Source organism: Schistocerca gregaria, chromosome 5, assembly GCF_023897955.1.
Source record: "Schistocerca gregaria isolate iqSchGreg1 chromosome 5, iqSchGreg1.2, whole genome shotgun sequence".
Classification (NCBI taxonomy): Eukaryota; Metazoa; Arthropoda; class Insecta; order Orthoptera; family Acrididae; genus Schistocerca; species Schistocerca gregaria.
The window spans coordinates 451,670,460-451,692,532 of NC_064924.1; the positions used below are offsets into that span (position 1 = coordinate 451,670,460).

At 42.8% G+C, this 22,073-nt stretch overlaps 1 protein-coding gene across 1 annotated transcript; it reads right to left on the reverse strand.

The window, feature by feature from the left end:
- Positions 1-12,678: 12,678 nt before the first annotated feature.
- On the reverse strand, positions 12,679-21,438 carry LOC126272316 (pro-resilin-like). Its single transcript, XM_049975099.1, has 3 exons — positions 21,400-21,438; positions 15,570-16,373; positions 12,679-13,330 (listed from the first exon to the last, which is right to left on the reverse strand). Exons 1-3 carry the CDS (start codon positions 21,406-21,408, stop codon positions 12,824-12,826), a joined length of 1,320 nt encoding a protein of 439 aa, XP_049831056.1. The 5' UTR covers positions 21,409-21,438; the 3' UTR covers positions 12,679-12,823.
- Positions 21,439-22,073: the final 635 nt, after the last annotated feature.

Below are 22,073 nucleotides of genomic sequence, written 5' to 3' on the forward strand. Positions count from 1 at the left end.
GTAAGATCCATGTATCAAGGAAAACTAGACATAGTGAATAGAGAAATGGAGAAAATTAACATCGACATATTGGGAATAAGTGAAATGAAGTGGACCGGCATGGGAGAATTTGCTTCGGATGGCCATATTATTCTGGGCACGATAACAACAGAAGTAATGGAGTAGCCTTCATAGTTAGTGATAAACTGAGAAAAGCTGTAATGGGATGCAAATATAAAAATGATAGAATAATGTCCATCAGACTTCAAGCTCAGCCCCTCAACATCACAGTAATTCAAGTTTAAGAACCAACAACCGATGCTGAAAAGGAAATTATTGACCAGTTCTATGGCGATTTACAAGAATTACTACTGTCAACACCAAAAAAGGATATCGTCTTCATAGTTGGACATTGGAGTGCAAAAGTGGGAAATCAAGCTGTAGAAGGTATAACGGGGAAATATGGTCTTGGTACAACAAATGAAGCGGGACAGACACTCCTAGAATTCTGCCAAGAAAATTCATTGATAATTACTAATACACTGTTTCAACTACCAAAACGACGCCTATATACGCCAGACGGCCAACACGGGAACCAAATTGATTATATACTTTGTAATCAGAGGTGGAAGAGCGCGGTTCAGTCAGCTACAACAAGACCTGAGGCTTACTGCGGATCAGATCATGAGCTCCTGATTGCAAAATTTCGGCTGAAACTTCAGAATGTAGCAAAAAGTATCCCAACTTGCAGATACGACCTTAACTCTATACCCTCCGACTACGCTGTAGAGGTACAAAACAGATTTAATGTATTACAGCTGGAGGACAAGGGCTCGCAAGAGATGTGGACAGAAGTAGCTAATACTGTCAAGGGGGCTACAGAGAAACACATTCCCAAGAAAAGGAACAGTAAGGAGGCTAGATGGCTATCAGTTGAGGCACTGCAAGTTGCAGAAGAACGAAGGAAAGCAAAAATCAAGGGAGATAAATCAGCTACGTTTGAATTAAATAAAGATTTTCAGAAATGAGCTAGAAGAGATAAAAATATATTCTTTAATGAACTCTGCAAGGAAGTTGAAGATAGTAACGGAATGGGGAAGACAAGAGATCGTTATAAGAAAATTAGAGAAATTAAAGGAAACTTCCAGGCAAAAAATTGGAATGATAAAAGATAGAAACCGGAAAGATCTGAGTGAAGCAGAGGATGTTAAGGAAAGATGGGCAGAATATACCTATACAAGAAAGAACTGCATAATGACAGGGCTCCTACTGCTGATGTTAATGTGCCAAACATTCTGGAGAGCGAAATCCAGTGGGCCCTTGAAAATATGGCTGATAACCAAACTAGTGGACATGATGAAACACCAGCAGAATTGTTTAAAGACACTGGAAGGGATGCAGTGAATGTGCTGCACTCAATATGTCAAAAAATGTGGTTCACGCAGCAGTGGCCAGAAGACAAAAAGGTCAGTATTCATCCCCTTTCCAAAGAAGAGAAGTTCTAAAGAATGCTCAGATTACCGAACAATCGCACTTATTTCACATGCTAGCAAAGTTATGTCGAAAATCTTACAAAATGGACTTCGCCAATATCTAGACCGAGAGCTACCAGAAGAACAAGCTGGATTTAGGAAAGGAAGAGGAACTAGAGATCAAATTGCTAACATTCGGTGGATTACGGAAAAAGCGAGAGATTCCAGAAAGATGTGTACCTCTGCTTTATTGACTACGCATAAGCCTTTGACTGCGTCGATAACAACGAATTATGGAACGTACTGAAAAACATGGGTGTACCACATCACCTCATTCATCTGATACGGAGTTTATACCTTGACCAAGAAGCCACGGTGAGAACTATGTATGGAACAACGAAATGGATAAAGATTCAGAAAGGGGTCCGGCAAGGCTGCATATTATCACCGTACTTATTCAATCTGTATGCAGAACATGTTATGAGGTATGCGAGGCTAGATGAAGGAGAAACAGGAATTAAAATATCGGGAATAAATGTAAACAACCTCAGGTAAGCGGATGATACGATCCTGTTTGGCAGAAAGTAAAGAAGAACTGAGAACACTCTTACTGAAGGTGAAAGACGAAAGTGAAAAGGCCGGTCTTATGCTGAATGTGAAGAAAACGAAAATTATGGCAACTACACCTACCAATTCGTGGGATATAGCAGGAGAAACCATGGAGGTAGTGACCACATTCAGTTATCTCGGTTTCCAGATCTCTGCTGATGGCGACTGCAGCCATGAAATCCGGAGACGCCTGTTGCTCGGTAGACAGGCTATGTCAAACTTTGACAAGGTTATAAGGTCCAGAGATATAACACTAGCAACAAAGATCCGTATTGTGAGGGCTATGGTCTTTCCAGTTGTGATGTATGGGTGTGAGACCTGGACCATTAGAAAGGCTGAACGGCAAAGAATTGACTCCTTCGAATTGTGGTGATGGAGGAAACTTCTTAGAGTTCCATGGACTGCAAAGAGAACCAACAGATCAATATTGGAGCAAATAAAACCAGATTTCTCCCTGGAAGGTCTAATGTTAAAACAAAAGGTGACCAAATTCGGACACACAATGCGGAGGCATGCCTCGCTGGAAAAAAACATTAATGATGGGGAAGATTGAAGGAACTAGGAGAAGAGGACGTCAGAGGATGAGATGGATCGATGGAATCACAGAAGCAATGGGTTCCAACCTGGGAGGTCCACGGGAGAAAGTGCAAGACAGGAAAAATTGACGTGACTTGGTCCATGGGGTCACGAAGAGACGGAACCGACTAAACGAATAGAGAGAGAGAGAGAGAGAGAGAGAGAGAGAGAGAAATTCGAATAAATAGCAAAATGTAAGGGAAAAAGATTTTGTTCTCCAATGTGTTTCCAACCATTACCATAAATCCACCATGCTTACCAGCCCTACCCGTTAACCATTACACCATAAATGATCCGTCAATCAGATTGCTTGCAAGTATACGTACATCCGATTTATGTATGTGTCTAAAAACTGCCACTCCACGTCTTTTTTATTCAAAAAGTTGTAGGTTTACTTGCCTTTTTTAATATGATTAGTGTACTTGAACAGTGAAGCGTGTGTTATAAGAGATGTGTAATTTAACTGAATGTTTTTCACACTTATATTATATTGAATGAGAATAGTGTGTGTTTGCCAGTGTTTAAAAGGCAGATATTACGCCATTTAGGAATAGGGCAGTCAATAACAACAAAGCTTAATTTTCGGAAATCTTCAGCTTCATGCTACTGTCTCTCAAACAGATTTTGACACTCTTGAAAATGTTTTAAGAAGTAGTATTTAAACGTGTTTCAGTATCTGTACCGTGGCCGAATCTCGTCCGAGACAGGGCGGAATGAACCATCACCGTTTGGATACAATTAGTCCAAGTACAAGTGGACTGAAACAGCGATATTTTGAAACAGCGATATTGTTTCTGTGTCTGGCTCGAGATCAAATCTGGTCCCGTTATTCGAGACAGAGCCGAATCAGACACCACTGTTTCGAAACAATGAAACACAGTCGTTGCGAAAAACTGAAACACTACCAAGTATCGAAACATAGAAACAGTGACCAAGTCTATATGTGCTTGCCGCGGTTGACAACTTTTGCCTCTTATGTAATCTGAGTAGCTTTCATAACCACTGGCTACTGATCGTAAGGTTAAATAATTTCACGTTAACCGTTTAAGTAATTTTGTAAACGGCTATTGTGGCCATGGACTTCCGATCAGAATAGCCTTCACATTCGGGCGAGGATTCCTAAGGGAAACCATAGGAAACCTGGAACAAGGCTAATTTAACCTTGTGTTCCACTCAGTAATTTACAAAAATTATTAAAAATTTTGACTGGCAGAACCAATGGTTCTTGATGAGACAGCATTTTCAGAGAGTCCATTACATGTTCTCAGATGGTAGGTGCAGACGTGAAGGAGTTGCCTTGTGCTTGATGCACGATGTGGAAATTCTTCTTTGTTTTTGTGCAAAGCTAGAGTTCCAGACATCGCCAAATGATACTCTAACCGTTAAAAGCATGTATGCTGACTGTAAAGGCCGGCCGCGGTGGCCGAGCGGTTATGGGCGCTTCAGTCCGGAACCGCGAGACTGCTACGGTCGCAGGTTTGAATTCCGCCTCGGGCATGGATGTGTGTGATGTTCTTAGGTTAGTTAAGTTTAAGTAGTTTTAAGTTCCAGGGGACTGATGACCTCAGATGTTAAGTCCCATAGTGCTCAGAGCCATTTGAACCATTCTGAGTGTAAAGCACTGTTTATTGTCACATAAGATTAGTACAGCGAAGTCAGTGAGTTGGTAGAGCTACCAAAGGTACCACTAATGTCCTACTACTTCCAATTTAATGGGAAGATATGAGAAAGATGGGATCGTCATGGGCAACAATTTAGCAAATGCTTAAGCTTTACTTTATAATAACTAGAGAAAAGACATTATAACTACTCGCGTTTGCACCATGTACAGCATATCTTACAGCAATACGAAGTTTACAAAGAAACATGAATTTTAAAACTGATGGCGGCCACAAATCCGCGCAAAACAACCGATATCACTGATGCTAAAAAAATATATATAAACACAGAATCTCTCTCAAAATACTAATAGCGTCTTAACTAAGAGCAACAGACGTCAGCTAAAAACAAAATATAGAGCCATGGCTCACAGTGGTCAAGTATCACAGATGACTAAATAGTGCCTGCGGAAAGTGAACGTGACGCTGGACTTTCAAACAACTAGCACGTAAAACTCTGATTCTCTGCATAGAACAGGGCATAAACTCGACGATTTTCTTAGTTTAATAGTATGGAAGTGAAATGCAATGACTGTGACCAATTTTATATCGGCCAGACAGGCCGTTCACTTGAAGTTCGTCTAAGGGAGAACACACATTACAAAAATCTGGTTGTTATCGGTACGCACATTGCTGCCAACGCACATGCAGTGCAGGATATTGAGCATAGTATGATCGTATTGCACACTGTGCGCAAGAGAAAAATGCTCGAGCTGCTGGACGGAATATAAATTATAGTAAAAGGAAAAAAATCTCCTGAACTAATACTAAATAACCAACGCGAATTTAATCTGAACTATTTTTCAGTATTGTCGGTGAACTTGTTTGAAAAAATGTGTTTCTAGATTGAAGTCATGGAAGCGCTGGTGACGATGGACCGTTTTCGAATACGTTCTGCAAGCAAGATTGCGACCTGTACTGCGGTCTTTCCCTTGCCGCACAGTGCACGCGGTTTGCAATCGCCTTCGCTGCTCACGGCGTACTGCTGTTGTGCTTCAATCACTACGACACAGCATTGGCCTTTAATAACTATTTTAAATACTAATTTACAGCACTTCCTATCTGTACTCATTTGAACTTAAAATATGCGTATTGCATTCCGTTACGTTAATCATTGCTTAAATGGTTGCCTTCTGACAGTTAATACGTACTTTTAATTTATTCTTGACTCACTTAATGTTAATTGTACTTTTATATTGCGAGTAGGTTTCTTCGTGTACTTTCTCGTACTCAATTCAATACTTATCTTTATTATCATGTTGTTAATAATAATCGTATTTCTTTCTTGGAATCGTAAAGGTCCGTAGTCCCGTGCCACCTGCCAGTTAATCCCAGCCAATTTTGGTTTCTGCCGATAAGCATACGCAGCTGATATAAACTCGCGAAAAAGCCGCCTTTACCATCATTAATCGTACGTTACACTTCGTAACGAGCATGTGTCAACATAGTACTCAGGTGAACGTTGTAGTGTGCATGGTACGTTTTAAGAATGAAAATCTGCCAGGAAATACACTCCTGGAAATGGAAAAAAGAACACATTGACACCGGTGTGTCAGACCCACCATACTTGCTCCGGACACTACGAGAGGGCTGTACAAGCAATGATCACACGCACGGCACAGCGGACACACCAGGAACCGCGGTGTTGGCCGTCGAATGGCGCTAGCTGCGCAGCATTTGTGCACCGCCGCCGTCAGTGTCAGCCAGTTAGCCGTGGCATACGGAGCTCCATCGCAGTCTTTAACACTGGTAGCATGCCACGACAGCGTGGTCGTGAACCGTATGTGCAGTTGACGGACTTTGAGCGAGGGCGTATAGTGGGCATGCGGGAGGCCGGGTGGACGTACCGCCGAATTGCTCAACACGTGGGGCGTGAGGTCTCCACAGTACATCGATGTTGTCGCCAGTGGTCGGCGGAAGGTGCACGTGCCCGTCGACCTGGGACCTGACCGCAGCGACGCACGGATGCACGCCAAGACCGTAGGATCCTACGCAGTGCCGTAGGGGACCGCACCGCCACTTCCCAGCAAATTAGGGACACTGTTGCTCCTGGGGTATCGGCGAGGACCATTCGCAACCGTCTCCATGAAGCTGGGCTACGGTCCCGCACACCGTTAGGCCGTCTTCCGCTCACGCCCCAACATCGTGCAGCCCGCCTCCAGTGGTGTCGCGACAGGCGTGAATGGAGGGACAAATGAAGACGTGTCGTCTTCAGCGATGAGAGTCGCTTCTGCCTTGGTGCCAATGATGGTCGTATGCGTGTTTGGCGCCGTGCAGGTGAGCGCCACAATCAGGACTGCATACGACCGAGGCACACAGGGCCAACACCCGGCGTCATGGTGTGGGGAGCGATCTCCTACACTGGCCGTACACCTCTGGTGATCGTCGAGGGGACACTGAATAGTGCACGGTACATCCAAACCGTCATCGAACCCATCGTTCTACCATTCCTAGACCGGCAAATGGAACTTGCTGTTCCAACAGGACAATGCACGTCCGCATGTATCCCGTGCCACCCAACGTGCTCTAGAAGGTGTAAGTCAACTACCCTGGCCAGCAAGATCTCCGGATCTGTCTCCCATTGAGCATGTTTGGGACTGGATGAAGCGTCGTCTCACGCGGTCTGCACGTCCAGCACGAACGCTGGTCCAACTGAGGCGCCAGGTGGAAATGGCATGGCAAGCCGTTCCACAGGACTACATCCAGCATCTCTACGATCGTCTCCATGGGAGAATAGCAGCCTGCATTGCTGCGAAAGGTGGATATACACTGTACTAGTGCCGACATTGTGCATGCTCTGTTGCCTGTGTCTATGTGCCTGTGGTTCTGTCAGTGTGATCATGTGATGTATCTGACCCCAGGAATGTGTCAATAAAGTTTCCCCTTCCTGGGACAATGAATTCACGGTGTTCTTATTTCAATTTCCAGGAGTGTATAATGTTACGTTATTGTATAATTTTTCATTTTTCATTTTCTAATGCTTTTAAAAATAATTTGAATTTTTAGTTAGTTTATGTTTCACTTTTACTGAAAGGTAATTTTTCGTTTGTCTCTCTAGGTTCAGAAATTCCACTATGTAATCTCGCTGGTTTAACTAATATGATACAGAAAGTACTACTCATTAGTGAGTCGCTATATTTTTGTAAACATTTTTTTTATTTTTCCGTTCTAGGATCAGTTGTAATGTTTGACTTAAAAATTGTTTTTATGCACGTTACCTGTGCTCAGATGTACGTTCAGACGTTGGTGGTGTAGCATACAGTGTATCAGGTTACAGAACCTCTGACATTTTTTACTTCTTAAAGTTTAGTACTGCGAAGTTATACACTAATATTGTTTGTTTTTATGTTTTATTTTATTTTTGAAGTCATCAGTCTTCTGACTAGTTTCATGCGACCCGCCCCAAATTCGTCTGCTGTGCCAAATTCTTCATCTCGGAGAAACACTTGCAATACACGTCCTCAATTATTTGCTGGATGTATTCCAGTGTCTGTCCTCCTTTATAGTTTTTACCCACTACAGTTCCCTTTAGCACCATGTAAGTTATTCCCACATTTCTTAAGAGATATTCTATCATCCTGTCCCTTTTTCTTGATATTATTTTCGACATATTCTTTTCCTCTCCGATTCTGTGGAGGACCTTCTCATTCCCAAACTTATAGGTCCACTTAATTTTCAACATTAGTCTGTAGCACCACATCTAAAATGCTTCGATTTTCTTCTGTTCCGGTTTTCGCACAGTCAATTTTTTACTATCATACAATGCTATGCTCCAAAATTATGTTCTCAGAAATTTTTTTCTCAGACTAAGGCCTATGTCTGATACTAGTAGACTACTCTTGGCCAGGAATGCCCTTTTTCGCAATGCTAGCCTGATTTTTTATGTTCTCATTCCTCCGTCTGTCATGGGTTATTCTACTGCACTGGGAGCAGCGTTCCTTAACTTCATCTACTTCGTTACCGTCAATCCTAATGTTAAGTTTCCCGCTGTTCTTATTTCTGCTTATTTCTGCTTACCTTTAATCCAGATTCTGTTCTCAGTAGACTGTTCATTGCATTCGAAAGGCCCTGTAATTCATCCACAATTTCATTGTTAATAGCAATGTCATCATCGAATCCTATGATTCACATTCTTTCACCTTCAATTTTGGTTCCGCTCTTGAACTTTTCTTTTCTTCTGTCATTTCTTCATAGCTTCGTGGATTGAGCAGTAGTAATGAAAGACTACATCCCTGTCTTACATCCTTTTTAATTCGGGCAGATCTTCCACTTGATCTTCCACTATCATTATTCCATCTTGGTTCCTGTACATGTGGGATATTACGAGTCTCTCCCATTTTCCTCAGAATTTCGAACATCTTGCTCCATTTCACATTGTCAAACGCTTTTTCCAGGTCCCTTGCGTTACCAGCCGTAACGTCAGAGCTATATCTATGGCGCCTTTACCTTTCTTGAACTCACGCTGACTGTCATCTAATAAGTCTCTTAATTTTCTTTTGCAATCTACATCTACATCTATATCCATACTCCGCAAGCCAACTGACGGTGTGTGGCGGAGGGTACCTTGAGTACCTCTATCGGTTCTCCATTCTATTCCAGTCTCCTATTGTTCGTGGAAAGAAGGATTGTCGGTATGCCTCTGTGTGGGCTCCAATCTCTCAGAGATGTACGTAGGAGGGAGCTATATACTGCTTGACTCCTCGGTGACGGTATGTTCTCGAAACTTCAATAAAAGCTCGTACCGACCTACCGAGCGTCTCTCCTGCAGAGTCTTCCACTGGAGCTTATGTATCATCTCCGTTACGCTTTCGCGATTACCAGATGATCTTGTAACAAAGCGCGCTGCTCTCCGTGGGATCCTCTCTATCTCTTCTATCAACCTTATCTGGTATGGATCCCACACTGCTGAACAGTATTCAAGCAATGGGCGAACAAGCGCACTGTAACCTACTTCCTTTGATTTCGGATTGCATTTCCTTAGGATTCTTCCAATGAATCTCAGTCTGGCATCTGCTTTACCGACGATCAACTTTATATGATCATTCCATTTTAAATCACTCCTAATGCCTACTCCCAGATAAGTTATGGAATTAACTGCTTCCAATTGCTGACCTGCTATTATGTATCTAAATGATAAGGGATCTTTCTTTCTATGTATTCGCAGCACATTACACTTGTCTACACTGAGATTCAATTGCCATTCCCTGCACCACGCGTCAATTCGCTGCGGACCCTCCTGCATTTCAGTGTAATTTTCCATTGTTAGAACCACTCGATATACCACAGCTTCATCCGCAAAAGCTCTCAGTGAACTTCAGATGTCATCCACAAGGTCATTTACGTATATTGTGAATAGCAACGGTCCTACGACACGCCCCTGCGGCACACCTGAAATCACTCTTACTTCGGAAGACTTCTCTCCATTGAGAATGACATGCTCCGTTCTGTTATCTAGGAACTCTTCAATCCAATCATACAATTTGTCTGATAGTCCACGTGCTCTTACTTTGCTCTTTAACCGACTGTGGGGAACTGTATCGGAAGCCTTGTGGAAGTCACGAAACACGGCATCTACGTGGGAACCCCTGTCTATGGTCCTCTGAGTCTCGTGGACGAATAGCGCGAGCTGGGTTTCACACGATCGTCTTTTTCGAAACCCATGCTGATTCCTGCAGAGTACACTTCTAGTCTCCAGAAAAGTCATTATACTGTAACATAACACGTGTTCCATAATTCTACAACTGATAGACGTTAGAGATATAGGTCTATAGTTCTGCACATCTGTTCGACGTCCGTTCTTGAAAACGGGGATGACCTGTGGCCTTTTCCTATCCTTTGGAACGCTACGCTCTTCTAGAGACCTACGGTACACCGCTGCAAGAAGGGGGACAAGTTCCTTCGCGTACTCTGTGTAAAATCGAACTTGTATCCCATCAGGTCCAGCGGCCTTTCCTCTTTTGAGCGATTTTAATGGTTTCTCTGTCGTCTATTCCGATATCTACCATTTTGTCATCTGTGCGACAATGTAGAGAAGGAACTACAGGGCAGTCTTCCACTGTGAAACAGCTTTGGAAAAAGACATTTAGTATTTCGGCCTTTAGTCTGTCATCCTCTGTTTCAGTACCATTCTGGTCGCAGAGTGTCTGGACATTTTGTTTTGATCCTCCTATCAATTTGAGATAAGACCAAAATTTCTTAGGATTTTCTGCCAAGTCAGTACATACAACTTTACTTTCGGATTCATTGAACGCCTCTCGCATAGCCCGCCTCACACTACATTCCGCTTCGCGTAATTTTTGTTTGTATGCAAAGCTTTGGCTATGTTTATGTTGGCTGTGAAGTTCCCTTTGCTTCCGCAGCAGTTTTCTAACTCGGTTGTTGTACCACGGTGGCTCTTTTCCATCGCTTACGATCTTGCTTGGCACATACTCATCTAACACATATTGTAAGGTCGTTTTGAACTTTGTCCACTGATCCTCAACACTATCTGTACTTGAGACAAAACTTTTGTGTTGAGCTATCAGGTGCTCTGAAATCTGCTTTTTGTCACTTTTGCTAAACAGAAAAATCTTCCTACCTATTTTAATATTTCTATTTACTGATGAAATCATCGATTTTCATTCTGTTATTATTGCCAGCAACTTGGATGCATAAGCTTTTAAGCTAATTGTGAGATAATTCTCACATTGGTCAGCGCTTGCACTCTTCGGCCTTCTTTGGATGATATTTTTCCCAAAAAATCTGATGGCATGTCACCAAATTCAAACATTCTACGTACTAACGTGATTAGTAGTTTTATTGTCACTCCCCTCAATGACTTTAGAAATTCTGATGAAATGCCATCCATCCCTTCTGTCTTATTTGGGCTTAATACTTCAAACCCTCTTTTAAATTATAATTCTAAGACTGGATCCCCTATGTCTTCTCTATCGACGACAATTTCCTCTTGAATCACTTCAGACAAATCTTACCCCGCAAAGAGGCTTTCAGTGTACTCTTTCCCCCTTTCCACTCTGTCCTCTGCATTAACAGTAGAATTTCTATTGCACTCTTAATCTTACCACCCTTGCTTTTAATGTCACCAACGGTTGTTTTGACTTTTCTATAGGGTGTGTTAGTCGTTCAGAAAATCATTCCCTTTTCGATTTCTTTACATTTTTCATGCAGACATTTTGCCTTGTTTTCCCTAGATTTCTTGCTTATTTCGTTCCTCAGTGGCATGTACTTCTTTATTTCTAAATTGTCCTAAAAAGTTGTGAACTTTCTTCTTTCATTAATCAATTGAAGTATTTCTTGTGTTACCCATGGTTTCTTCGTAATTACCTTCTTTGTACCCATGTTTTTGTCTCGAACTTTTGTGATTGCCGTTTTTAAATGTAACAATATCTCTTCAACTGAATTGCCTACTGAGATATTCCCTAATGCAGTCTCTTTAGCAGTATATAACTTCAAACTAATTCTTCATTCCTTAATATTCCACTATCCCACTACTCTGAGTATTGATTCTTCTGACTAGTCTCTTAAACCTCAGCTTACTCTTCATCACTACTACATTTTGATCTAGGCCTATATCTGCGTAACGCCTTACAATTTAGAATCTGATTTCGGAATCTCTGCCTGACCATGGCGCAATGAAACTGAACATTTCCCATGCGTCCCTGCCTTTTCCAAGTATTGTCATTCTTCAACAGAGTGTTCCCTATTACTAGATGATATTTATTGCAAACTCAATCAGCCTTTCTTCTTTCTCATTCCTAATACAAACTCCATATTCGCTGTAGCCCTTCCTTCTACTCCTTTCCCTAAATTCTAGTACCTCATGACTATTAGCTGATGGGAGTCAGTTATGTCTAGGAATGTAGGACAGAGGGTGTGTTACTGTGAACAGTTCTGTGATGGGGCTGCTCTCGGCAGAGTTAACAGCAAACCAACGCCGAAAACAACAGTAATATGCCCGTATTATTGCGACCAAGATACTCAAAACAATTCTACAGAAGAATTTTCTATGAGGTTAGGAATGATATCATTGACAAACCACTTCGAAGACCTTAAAGCAGTCCAACGTACCTCCACTAGCGTTTCCACTAAAGTGGAATTTACAGCGGTTCAAACTGAGAAACTTATGAGATATTCGCTAAAAATAATTATTCTAAAAGTACGAACTGCCTTATGAGTAATGTTTCTTGAAAAATATTTCGTTTAAGGATGAAGTGTTAGTATTGCCTGGTTTAATTGTAACAACCTCTAGTATAACAGATGGAAAGTTGTGTAAGTTTGGTAACTGAAGGAATAATTTTAGTAACGGAGTAACATCTGAGCCATAAAACAGGATTCAGAGTGCATCTCTTCAAACTGAAAGTTCACTGTGTACTCATAAAGAAACATTGTTTAAACGTACTATATTTCCATTTATTTGGAATAAGCGTATTTACATAATTGTTGTACATTCACACGGCTCTACATTAGATATTTACAGAAAAAAGAACATTGAACATACAATGCCATAATAGATTCCTGTTTCTTCAGAACTTAATAAGGCCCATTTCCATTGGAGTAGCCACCATTGCCCCTCGGGTATCCACCATTTCCATTTCCATTGCGACTGCCATTGGCATAGCCACCATTAGCTCCAGAGTAGCCTCCATTGCTGTTCGCGTAGCCACCGTTGCCGTTCGCGTAGCCACCGTTACCGTTCGCGTAGCCACCGTTGCCGTTGGAGTAGCCACCGTTGCCGTTCGCGTAGCCACCGTTGCCGTTGGAGTAGCCACCGTTGCCGCTGGGATAGCCACCGTTTCCACCGTTAGCGTAACCCCCGTTGGCGTAGCCTCCGTCGCCACGACCCGTCTCTTCGTAATTGATGGTCGGCCTGTAGCCGCCTTCGTCAGCCTCGTAGTCGACGACCTGCCTGCGGCCGTCGGGCAGCAGCACGTGGTACTGGCCCTGGGCGCTCTCGTCCTGTCGCGACTCCTCGTGACCAAACTCAGCACCTGTTTGCGCATCCTCAACGGAGTAGTTGAAATCATAGTTAGCTGGCTCCTGCAACAGAGATAAGAGTACGCTATCTTAGATTATGTCAAAGAGGAGCGCGCACAAACTTTGTAGTGCAGGAGAGCTCCCCCAGTCAAGTGTACACAAGAATTAGGCAGAAGCGAAGTTGTCAGAAGGGGTCTTGAGTCATGACGGGATAGCTCTGCGGATACAGGCATTATCCACACAATGTAAGGTCCCCAGTTCGAGTCTGTCGGGCAGGCAGCTGTAAAGTGCCACGAACTTTAAAACACCCACTACTCACACCAGAGGAAAGGACCTATTGTAGAAACAGCCCAAGAAATTCTTCCAAAATTGTTATACTCTGAATGCCTTAATTTGCTTAAATTTGGGTTATATGCCAACGAAAAAGATTTCCTGTCATCCTTGGAGTTCTCTGAATGTGCTTTACAACTGCTGAACTCTAGTTCGAATTGATGATGGTGAATTAAAGTTACAGTTTTGGGACCCAAAGAATTGTCGTCTCTATGAAGACTTGGATAGACAATGATATAGCTGCATTAATTCTACTAAGACTTTGCTGTAACTGTATTTGACCAAATAATAAAAGTCCATAAAATGTTACGCCTTCTGTCACGCATTAACAAATCTTCTTCTTAATACTTTTTATTAGCTTGTTTTCAATTATCAAATGTGGATTTACTCTTGAATTTTCCAAAAAATAAAGAAAGATGCGTATGTAACGTTTTCTAGCGCCTTAAATATGTGAAACAGTAATCTATTCTTACCCCCCATTGTTTATAATTAAATTCTTTTAAAATACTTTTCCATAACATTAATGAAGTAGCCGTGCTACCAACTTCTACCATTGAAGCTTTAAATGCACCAATTTCTGGGGGGAAAAGTCAGCATCTGAATTTAGTATACCATAAGCAATAATAAACTTGGCAATATTTTTCGGGAGAACTACGGTGCACTAGCAAAGGTATTGGAAGTCTACACTTACAGTCTGAGTCCAAGAATGCTAGCCGCGAAGTCTAGGGCATCCTGCACGGTTCGCACGGCTCCCCCCGTCGGAGGTTAGAGTCCTCCCTCATTCATGGATGTGTGTGTTCTGTGTAGCGTAAGTTGTTTTAAGTTAGATTAAGTAGTGCGTAACCTTAGGAACCGATGACCTCAGCAGTTTGGTGCCATATGATCTTACCACAAATTTCCAAGTTTTCCAGGAATGATAAATATAATTATTAATTGTTTTTGTGAACGGAATTTAGTCAATATCATATTTTAAATATCCCATTAGCCTCATCTACAGAAAAATACAAAGCACTCTTAACTGTAGGTAGACAATATTCCCTGAAATGCGTGTTTTCGGTATCAGTGGAACTGAAACTAAAGTTTACTCACAAGGGTAATATTTAATTTACAATAACTATAACACATTTAACTAGCCCTAAAGGAAAACTAACGGCCACTACATACAACGAGAATGTTGTAACGTAGAATGGAAGTTATTCAAATGCTCTTGGAGCTATATGGAGAAGAAGGTATTCCGTCTTTGTAGTTTGAAACAGACTGAGGGTACTTTCGGGAATGCAGACATTCTAAACATTGTGCTGCGAAGCTCTGGCAATGAAGCTGGTGCTACGTTACACAAGAAGGAGATGGTCACGTTCTTCGACGATTGGATGACAGACATGCATACTAGCAGTGGCATCATCTCGAAATAACATATATTTTTCCAAAATCCCAGCACGAAATATCTACAATGTATTTTCTAGTCGAAATTTCAAGCTACTCTGTTTGGTTAAGAAAAATTTTGCATCATACACGTACTATATGAGGATATTTACGCATCGGTATCGGTATTGACTTTATAATGCATCAGTCACAAAACAACCGATTGTTAATCTACGAATATAGTATTCGAATCACGGGAAAAATATATTCAGAAAAAATAGTTGTGACATTCACTGTCAAAAAAGGCAGTAAATGAGACAAAAGCAGATCGAGTGTCGGCGGACTAAAAAGCAGTTTGTGGATAATTCTATGGGGATTCTTAAGCGTGTGGTGATGTTAGGATACAGTTCTTTCTGAACATTTGTCTACTAGACTTTTTTTACTTGTTTCGGGTAAACGGTCCCCTGTAAGAATATGCGAAACTCGTTCCAATGTAGAAATGGGCAAAAAACGTTATTTCTATCGAATGAACTCCTGGAGGTAGAATACACTTACTTTGGTATAATTAATGACAGTTATCGGAAACGCTGTTTCGGCATGCTGTACTCACAGAGAGATCGTCCTGGGAGGCACCTCCTTGGCCATAACCAGCTGCGCCAGGGACTCCGTACACTGGAGAAGGGGCGCCGAAGCCATTGGCCCCTGCGCCTCCATTGGGGGCCCCGTATTGGGTAGACAGGCCGCCGTTGCCTCCACTGAAGCCGTTCGCTGCTCCACCGTTCGGGGCGCCATACCGTGTTGATAGCCCGTTCATCCTGCCGAAACCGTTACCGTTGGGAGCGCCGTACACAGAAGAAGGGGTCCTAGCCCCGTTGAAGCCGTTTGCTCCTCCATTGGGTGCGCCATACTGTCTCGAAAGACCGTTTCTGCCTCCAAGTCCGTTTGACGCTCCATTAACCCTTCCAAATCCATTTCCATTGGGAGCTCCATACTGAGTGGAAATACCATTGGATCTCCCGAAACCTCCGTTCAGAGAACCACCATTAGGGACTCCATACTGGGTGGACAGACCACCGTTTGTTCTGCCAAAGCCATTGGACAGGCCATTTCCTCCACCAAAGACTCCATTAGGTGCCCCATACAAGGAGGAGAGTCCTCCGTTGGTCCTTCCAAATCCATTGGCACCAGGAGCTCCATACTGAGTGGAAATTCCGTTGCGCCCACCGAATCCGTTACCATTGGGAGCACCATATCTGGTCGACAGGCCATTTGTTCGGCCAAACCCGTTGGCACCGCCGTTTGGAGCACCGTACTGGGTGGAGATGCCGCCGTTTCCTCCTGGAGGCAGGTACTGGCGGCTGACTGGAGGTTCTGCCAGCACGCTGGCTACAGCCAGTGCGAGAATCAGGAAATTCTGTGGAACAGAGATACATACAGAATAAGTCAATGAATTTAACATAGTGGAAGAAAATTCTGGGTTATTGAATATCCTACAGTTTTCTTCGAAGGGAGAAGGGAAAAACCATGTGAGAATCACCCACACGTACTGTGGGCAGTACAGGGAAGAGGGATGGGTCGAGATCGTCTTTCAGATTACCTATTCACTCTTTTATTCCTGGGTAACCAGAAGGTATCAAATACTATAGCGTTAGAAGGAAGGCTAAGTGCGTTCGCTATGACAGGGGACTATTGTTTTCGTTTCCTAATGTTAGCAGAAGCCAACCAACTATTCTTAACGTAAATTGTGGGGGAAGAATAAGGAAATCATGTTAATGCTTTTGGCCTCCTGAGAAGAAAAGATGAATCGCTGGGCCGAAAAACATCATACTAGTTAAACATCGTACTCGTTCAAGCTTTTGCTTTTTCAGCATTAGTTATGATGCGAAATGGACATAATTTTCAACGAGAATTGGACACTGCTCAGTGTACGAAAAAACTTCCCTAAGAAACCGTATAGGCACTCTTCGCCTTATGGAATGCATTACGCAAGAGAAAATGTATGCCAGTAACGTATCCCTAAAATGGTTGGGACACCTTTTCTGCATTGTAAGCTCCTGTCACAGTGGTGTACATAAGGGGAAAGCAAATAGAAATAAGCAACGGATCGTCATGTAAGAACAAAATAACTTTAACGAAAAATTACCTTTGTTAGATAGCATATTGAACCCAAATCTGCCTATAGCAGAAAGCAAATACATATTAAAATTTGTGCAACGTTGGGAACGTTAAGGGGTCGTCGAGGAGGTGGGAGGTTGGCACTGGGTTACGTTTTGATGCCTTTTTAGTGGATTATCAGCAAGTATCAAAAAGGTGAAAAATCAATATCTAGTTAGCTATTTATAGTCGTGAAATTTTTTTAGTACAGAAGCGTAGATCAATAATCAGTCTTAATGCAATTGAAAATATAGCTCATTAGAACACTCATGTCTGTACACGAAAAGGATGCCAGGTTGTGATCTTGATGCATAACAAATCGTATTACTTTGGTTGTCAGTAAAACAGAGCACTTCAGTAAAAATCGCAAAACACTCTGTTTTTCACGAAATCAAAAAGTACCTATTTCTATTTGATGAAAGTTCTGGAAACGATTTCTTGCTCAAACCAGTTACATAACTGATATTTCCCTATTCTACAGTGTTAGAAATTTGTTACTTAGACTGCAGATAATGAAGAACATAAAAATAATCAAGGAACGATGCTGGTGATTCGAGTTGAACGTCACCAGCAAACAAATTATGTACAAAACTCTGGATATTTCGAAAAAAAATATCAAGCCAAGGAGCGTTGCTGTTATACGCTTAGCAGGCACACTGGCTTAAGTCCCCATACGGTTATTGTGGTTGTATTGTCATCGATCCCCAAATTAGCTGAGGCGAATGTTGGAGTAATTCCTTTCAAAACCACTGGCGGGTCTTACCGGCTGATACTGTACTCTGTCATGAATTATCTCACTACTGACAGATTTTAACATGAAAAAAAAAACAAAAAACAGGATTCGAATGTGACAATAGCGGTCGCGTGGTTCCAGACTGAAGGGAATAGGACCGCTCAGCCACCATTTCTTTGCAATGCCACTACTATAACAATGGCGAAAAAGGTACGAGAAATATGTGACCAGAAAGCCAGAAAGGTATTTTGCGCTAAGCAACTGCCAACTAGAATTATAGACAGAAAAACGGAAAGACAAATTGCCGCTGTACTGGTAAGTATACTTTCACCGTAACTGAGCGACCTGAAGGATCTAATTTCACTTCGGAGTACTTGAGTACTATTAAAGGCTTTTGTCCTTACACGAGAAACGCGGCAGGCCATACGGAGCTGCGTCAGACCAAGTGATGAACTACTTCTAGAAGATGTAGCGGTTCTAGCTCGAAATCTATATACTACAGAGATAGAGGTGTAGTACCAACATCCGACTCCGCGCACTCGTCCACTGACGTCGTAGGCAGAAGATGAGCCAGCTATCGGTAGGCAGAGCATAGCACTTGGGCCTGATTGTGGAGTCATACGGACGAACCAAGGTAGGTAAGAAATATCCCACTGAGAAAAGTGAAAGACGCAGTCTTATCATGTTCTCTCTTAAAAAGCGCTATAAGGAAGAAATGAAGGTAGTTTTTCATGTCCTAAAAAGCTAGACCCAATGCTACGAGCGAGGGCGACTGCCCCAAAACACCATTTTATTCCAGATACATTAATATGACCAACTGTCAGGAAGACAATCAGTGTGGTTCTGGAACGTACCAGCATGAATGGGGAGCCATGCAATCTCCATTGCGTGTCCAGCTGCACTATCTTTCTCGGCTGAGGATCCCTGGTGCCAACAGCCCGATCAAGTGGTCCCACAAATTCTCGATCGGGTGTCAACCTGGGAAGTTAGGTGGCCAGGGGACTACAGTAAACTTACGTTGGTGCTCTTCAAACTACATGTACACTGCGAGTTGTGTGACATGTTGAAATGTCCTGCTGGTAGATGCCATCATGTCGAGGAAAAAACAAAGTGCATTTAGAGGTGGACATGGCCCCAAGAGTAGATACACACTTGTCTTCATCCACTGTGCCTTCCAGAACGACGAGTTCACCCGGGATATGTTCCCCTGACCATAACGCTCCCTCTTTTGGCCTGATTGCAGCAGGGCCGTAGACTCCAACAGCATCTTTCCGATGGAGCGTTTCGGAAATGCTTTCACCTGAAAGCCAATGAGCATGCCTTTTTGGACGTCAGATAAATCGCTCCGTTTCCGCATTGCGACAACGACTTCGTTGTTTTCCCCTCCCGACACGCATTATACCTACACACTCCATTGTTAGTGCTACCACTTGCCATCGCCGTCTGCAAGTGGCAATTGCACGTTGACATCTAACACAGGCTGTGGTCACGTTAATGTGATTGACTGTGTATATGTTTATTGTTAAAATTTTCCGGATCAGGATAAATTTTAAGTTGTTGGTGGAATGAGACTTTGATTATACGCACATATACCTGGGAATAAGGTGAGTTGTGTCCAATGTGATAGGTAAGACGAATAAACACAAAGTTAATATGCTCTGCCCATAGTATGAATGGTCTGGGAAAAGAAGAAATATTGAAAAACAATAGTCGATCGCAGAGGAAGATGCACTGGCAACTCAGGATCACCCTCCAAGAAACTCAATCATTTTCGTTTTGTGATAAAATACTGAGTCCATTTTCGGGCACTGAAGTAAGACTCTAAATAAGTCTCTTAGTCTCAGACCGCGGACCTTGCTCGTCGAGCGGTTCTAGGCGCTACAGTCCGGAACCGCGCGGCTGCTACGGTCGTAGGTTCAAATCCTGCCTCAGGCATCAATTTGTGTGATGTCCCTAGGTTTGTTATGTTTAAGTCTAGGGAACTGATGACCTCAGATGTTAAGTCCCATAGTGCTGAGCGCCAATTGAACCATTTTGTCTCAGTTCATTTTTTGCGAGCTCTTCTGGAAATATTTCCAAAGGTAGATCATTGCTCAAGAGAATTGTTCCCGAACTAGCCATTAAAGGGAAAATTTCAGATAACATTCGTTGGTTACAGGGTTCTTAAAAACATGATCTCAGTTCTGCACGGATTCTCTATCGTGTTTCTTCTCATTTCTTAAACTTCCCTATGTGAGAGACATAGCTGTAAGCGCTGCAGTAAGTAAAAGTTACAGAGAGATGCTAGATAGCAGGTTACTGAGAAACCTGTATAAGCGAGAAAGAACATGGCGCTTCGAAATCTCAGTTACCCAATGAAAAATTTATAGTACTATCTTTAAGAAATAGGTATTCTGCTTGAAAGCTAAAAAGCTACCTGGGAATCAGTTTTACGTTTAAACGTTACAATGAAAGGAAGAAAAGGAAAAGTATGATACTTCCTAGGCATTTATCTTCATAGAGGAAGCCTTCGGCAAGCAATGTGGGGTAAAGTGTTTGAAGACGTAAAAGAATGGGGACTACTGAAGAAAGAAGGACAAGAAGCCTTGCATGAAAAACCTACAAATACAACCTAGTTTCCTTAAGAGTCTGGGACATAGTTTCGGCCTACTTCCACATTTGTTCAACGTGAATGTCGATGAGTCAATGGAGAAAGGGTCGATGCGTCAATGGAGGAAGCGAAAGAAAATTCGAAAATAGGGGGAAAATGTAGAGAAAACAGACAAAAGTGACTGGTGGGGAGAATGGATGGATAAACAAGCAATAACTTCAATATCTCAACGAAGACTGTTTCCTTCTCCTCAAGTTTATGTCACATAGCCCGTATACAAAAACTATTTACAATAAGGTCACTGTCACTAAAATTTTTTATGTCGTAATGCCGATAAATTACACAGTAATTCCAGCCGTTTAATCACAGTCTCCACTGATATCGCTGTTAATTTCACTGCCGGTATTTGGTTCATCAGTGAGAGTATTGTCGCTACTCTCTTCCCATGGAACATTTTTCTCACTACAATCCAGACCTTCTTGAACTACACTTTTCCATAAACTGTGTGTTAGATGTAGTCTTCACGTAAGGAACAACTGGTAGTTTGAAGGATATACAATAATTGCACCGAATCTAAGCACTGTTGATTTCCTTTCGATGTTACCAGCCACTGGCGAAGACTAAATATTTCTTTTTACTTGAGCAGAAACTGTCTGTCTACCTGAATCGAATGGGTCTAAAAACCGGTTAAGGTTGCCCAAAATGAAACCGGTGAGCAGTAGTGGGAAGGATGAAATGGACAAAAACTTACGTTACCGCCCCCCCCCCCCCCCCCCCCCCCCCCGCACAAATGACTGACATTTTCCCGGGATGGCCGCGATGAGAAATGAGAGGACCTTTACAAAAAGAAAATCGCTAAGAGAACTTAGCAGGTGTGAGCTGCAGCGGACCGGGAAACTGAGTTTGCTGTGGAGAGGACCTACCGGTGAGAGTTACCGAGGAGTAGCTCGGTGGTGAACTTACCTTAGCCATGGTGATGCCTGCTCGATGGGCGTGGGACGAGTGGTGCTCGCAGGTAGGCCGACCGCAGTTTATATAGTGCGCCACGCGGATGGGGGAGGCGCCCCTCGTGTCTGCCAACTGGATTGTGGGCCCGTTGCGTCACGGAGCGGCGTGGCGATCGGGCGCTCCGCTCTCCCACACGCTGGCCATTCCCCAGCAGAGCTTCGCCCGCCGTTGCGACAACGCCCCCTGTCAAGGCGGTCCGTGCGTGTGCGCTGCCCAACTCTCCTCAGAACGACCGCGGCTCGTCGCCACTGCACTACGCCCTCTCGTCGGAGCTAGCTTCTGCCTGTCTCTCAATTCTCGCTCTGTCTCATCTACAATCTGATTTGTTGCTACGTCATCACCAAAACGAATGACTGCTTGCAATATTATTTTCTCTTATGCCTTGTACCGATAACAGTACGAGATAGTAAGGTAAGGGGCCATAATATGGTCGTCGCTCCTAATGTCATCCCCCCTCTCCCAGAATTTTCGGTTTCCACAGTTGGTAACAAATGTTTAGCGGTACACAGTGACCTCTGTGAACTGTATTGTCGAGAGAGATTTTGTTACGTGGAGCTCGTGTATCTTGCGACCACGAAGTATTTTATTTGTATATGCAGGGTGACCCATTTATCTTCACCACCCTAAAT

Bases quoted from the DNA above. Each gene is read 5' to 3' on its own strand.
- LOC126272316 (XM_049975099.1), bottom strand. The intron at 13,331-15,569 runs GTGAGTACAGCA...TCTCTGTTGCAG, and splicing joins CCTCCCAGGACGATCTCTCT to GAGCCAGCTAACTATGATTT.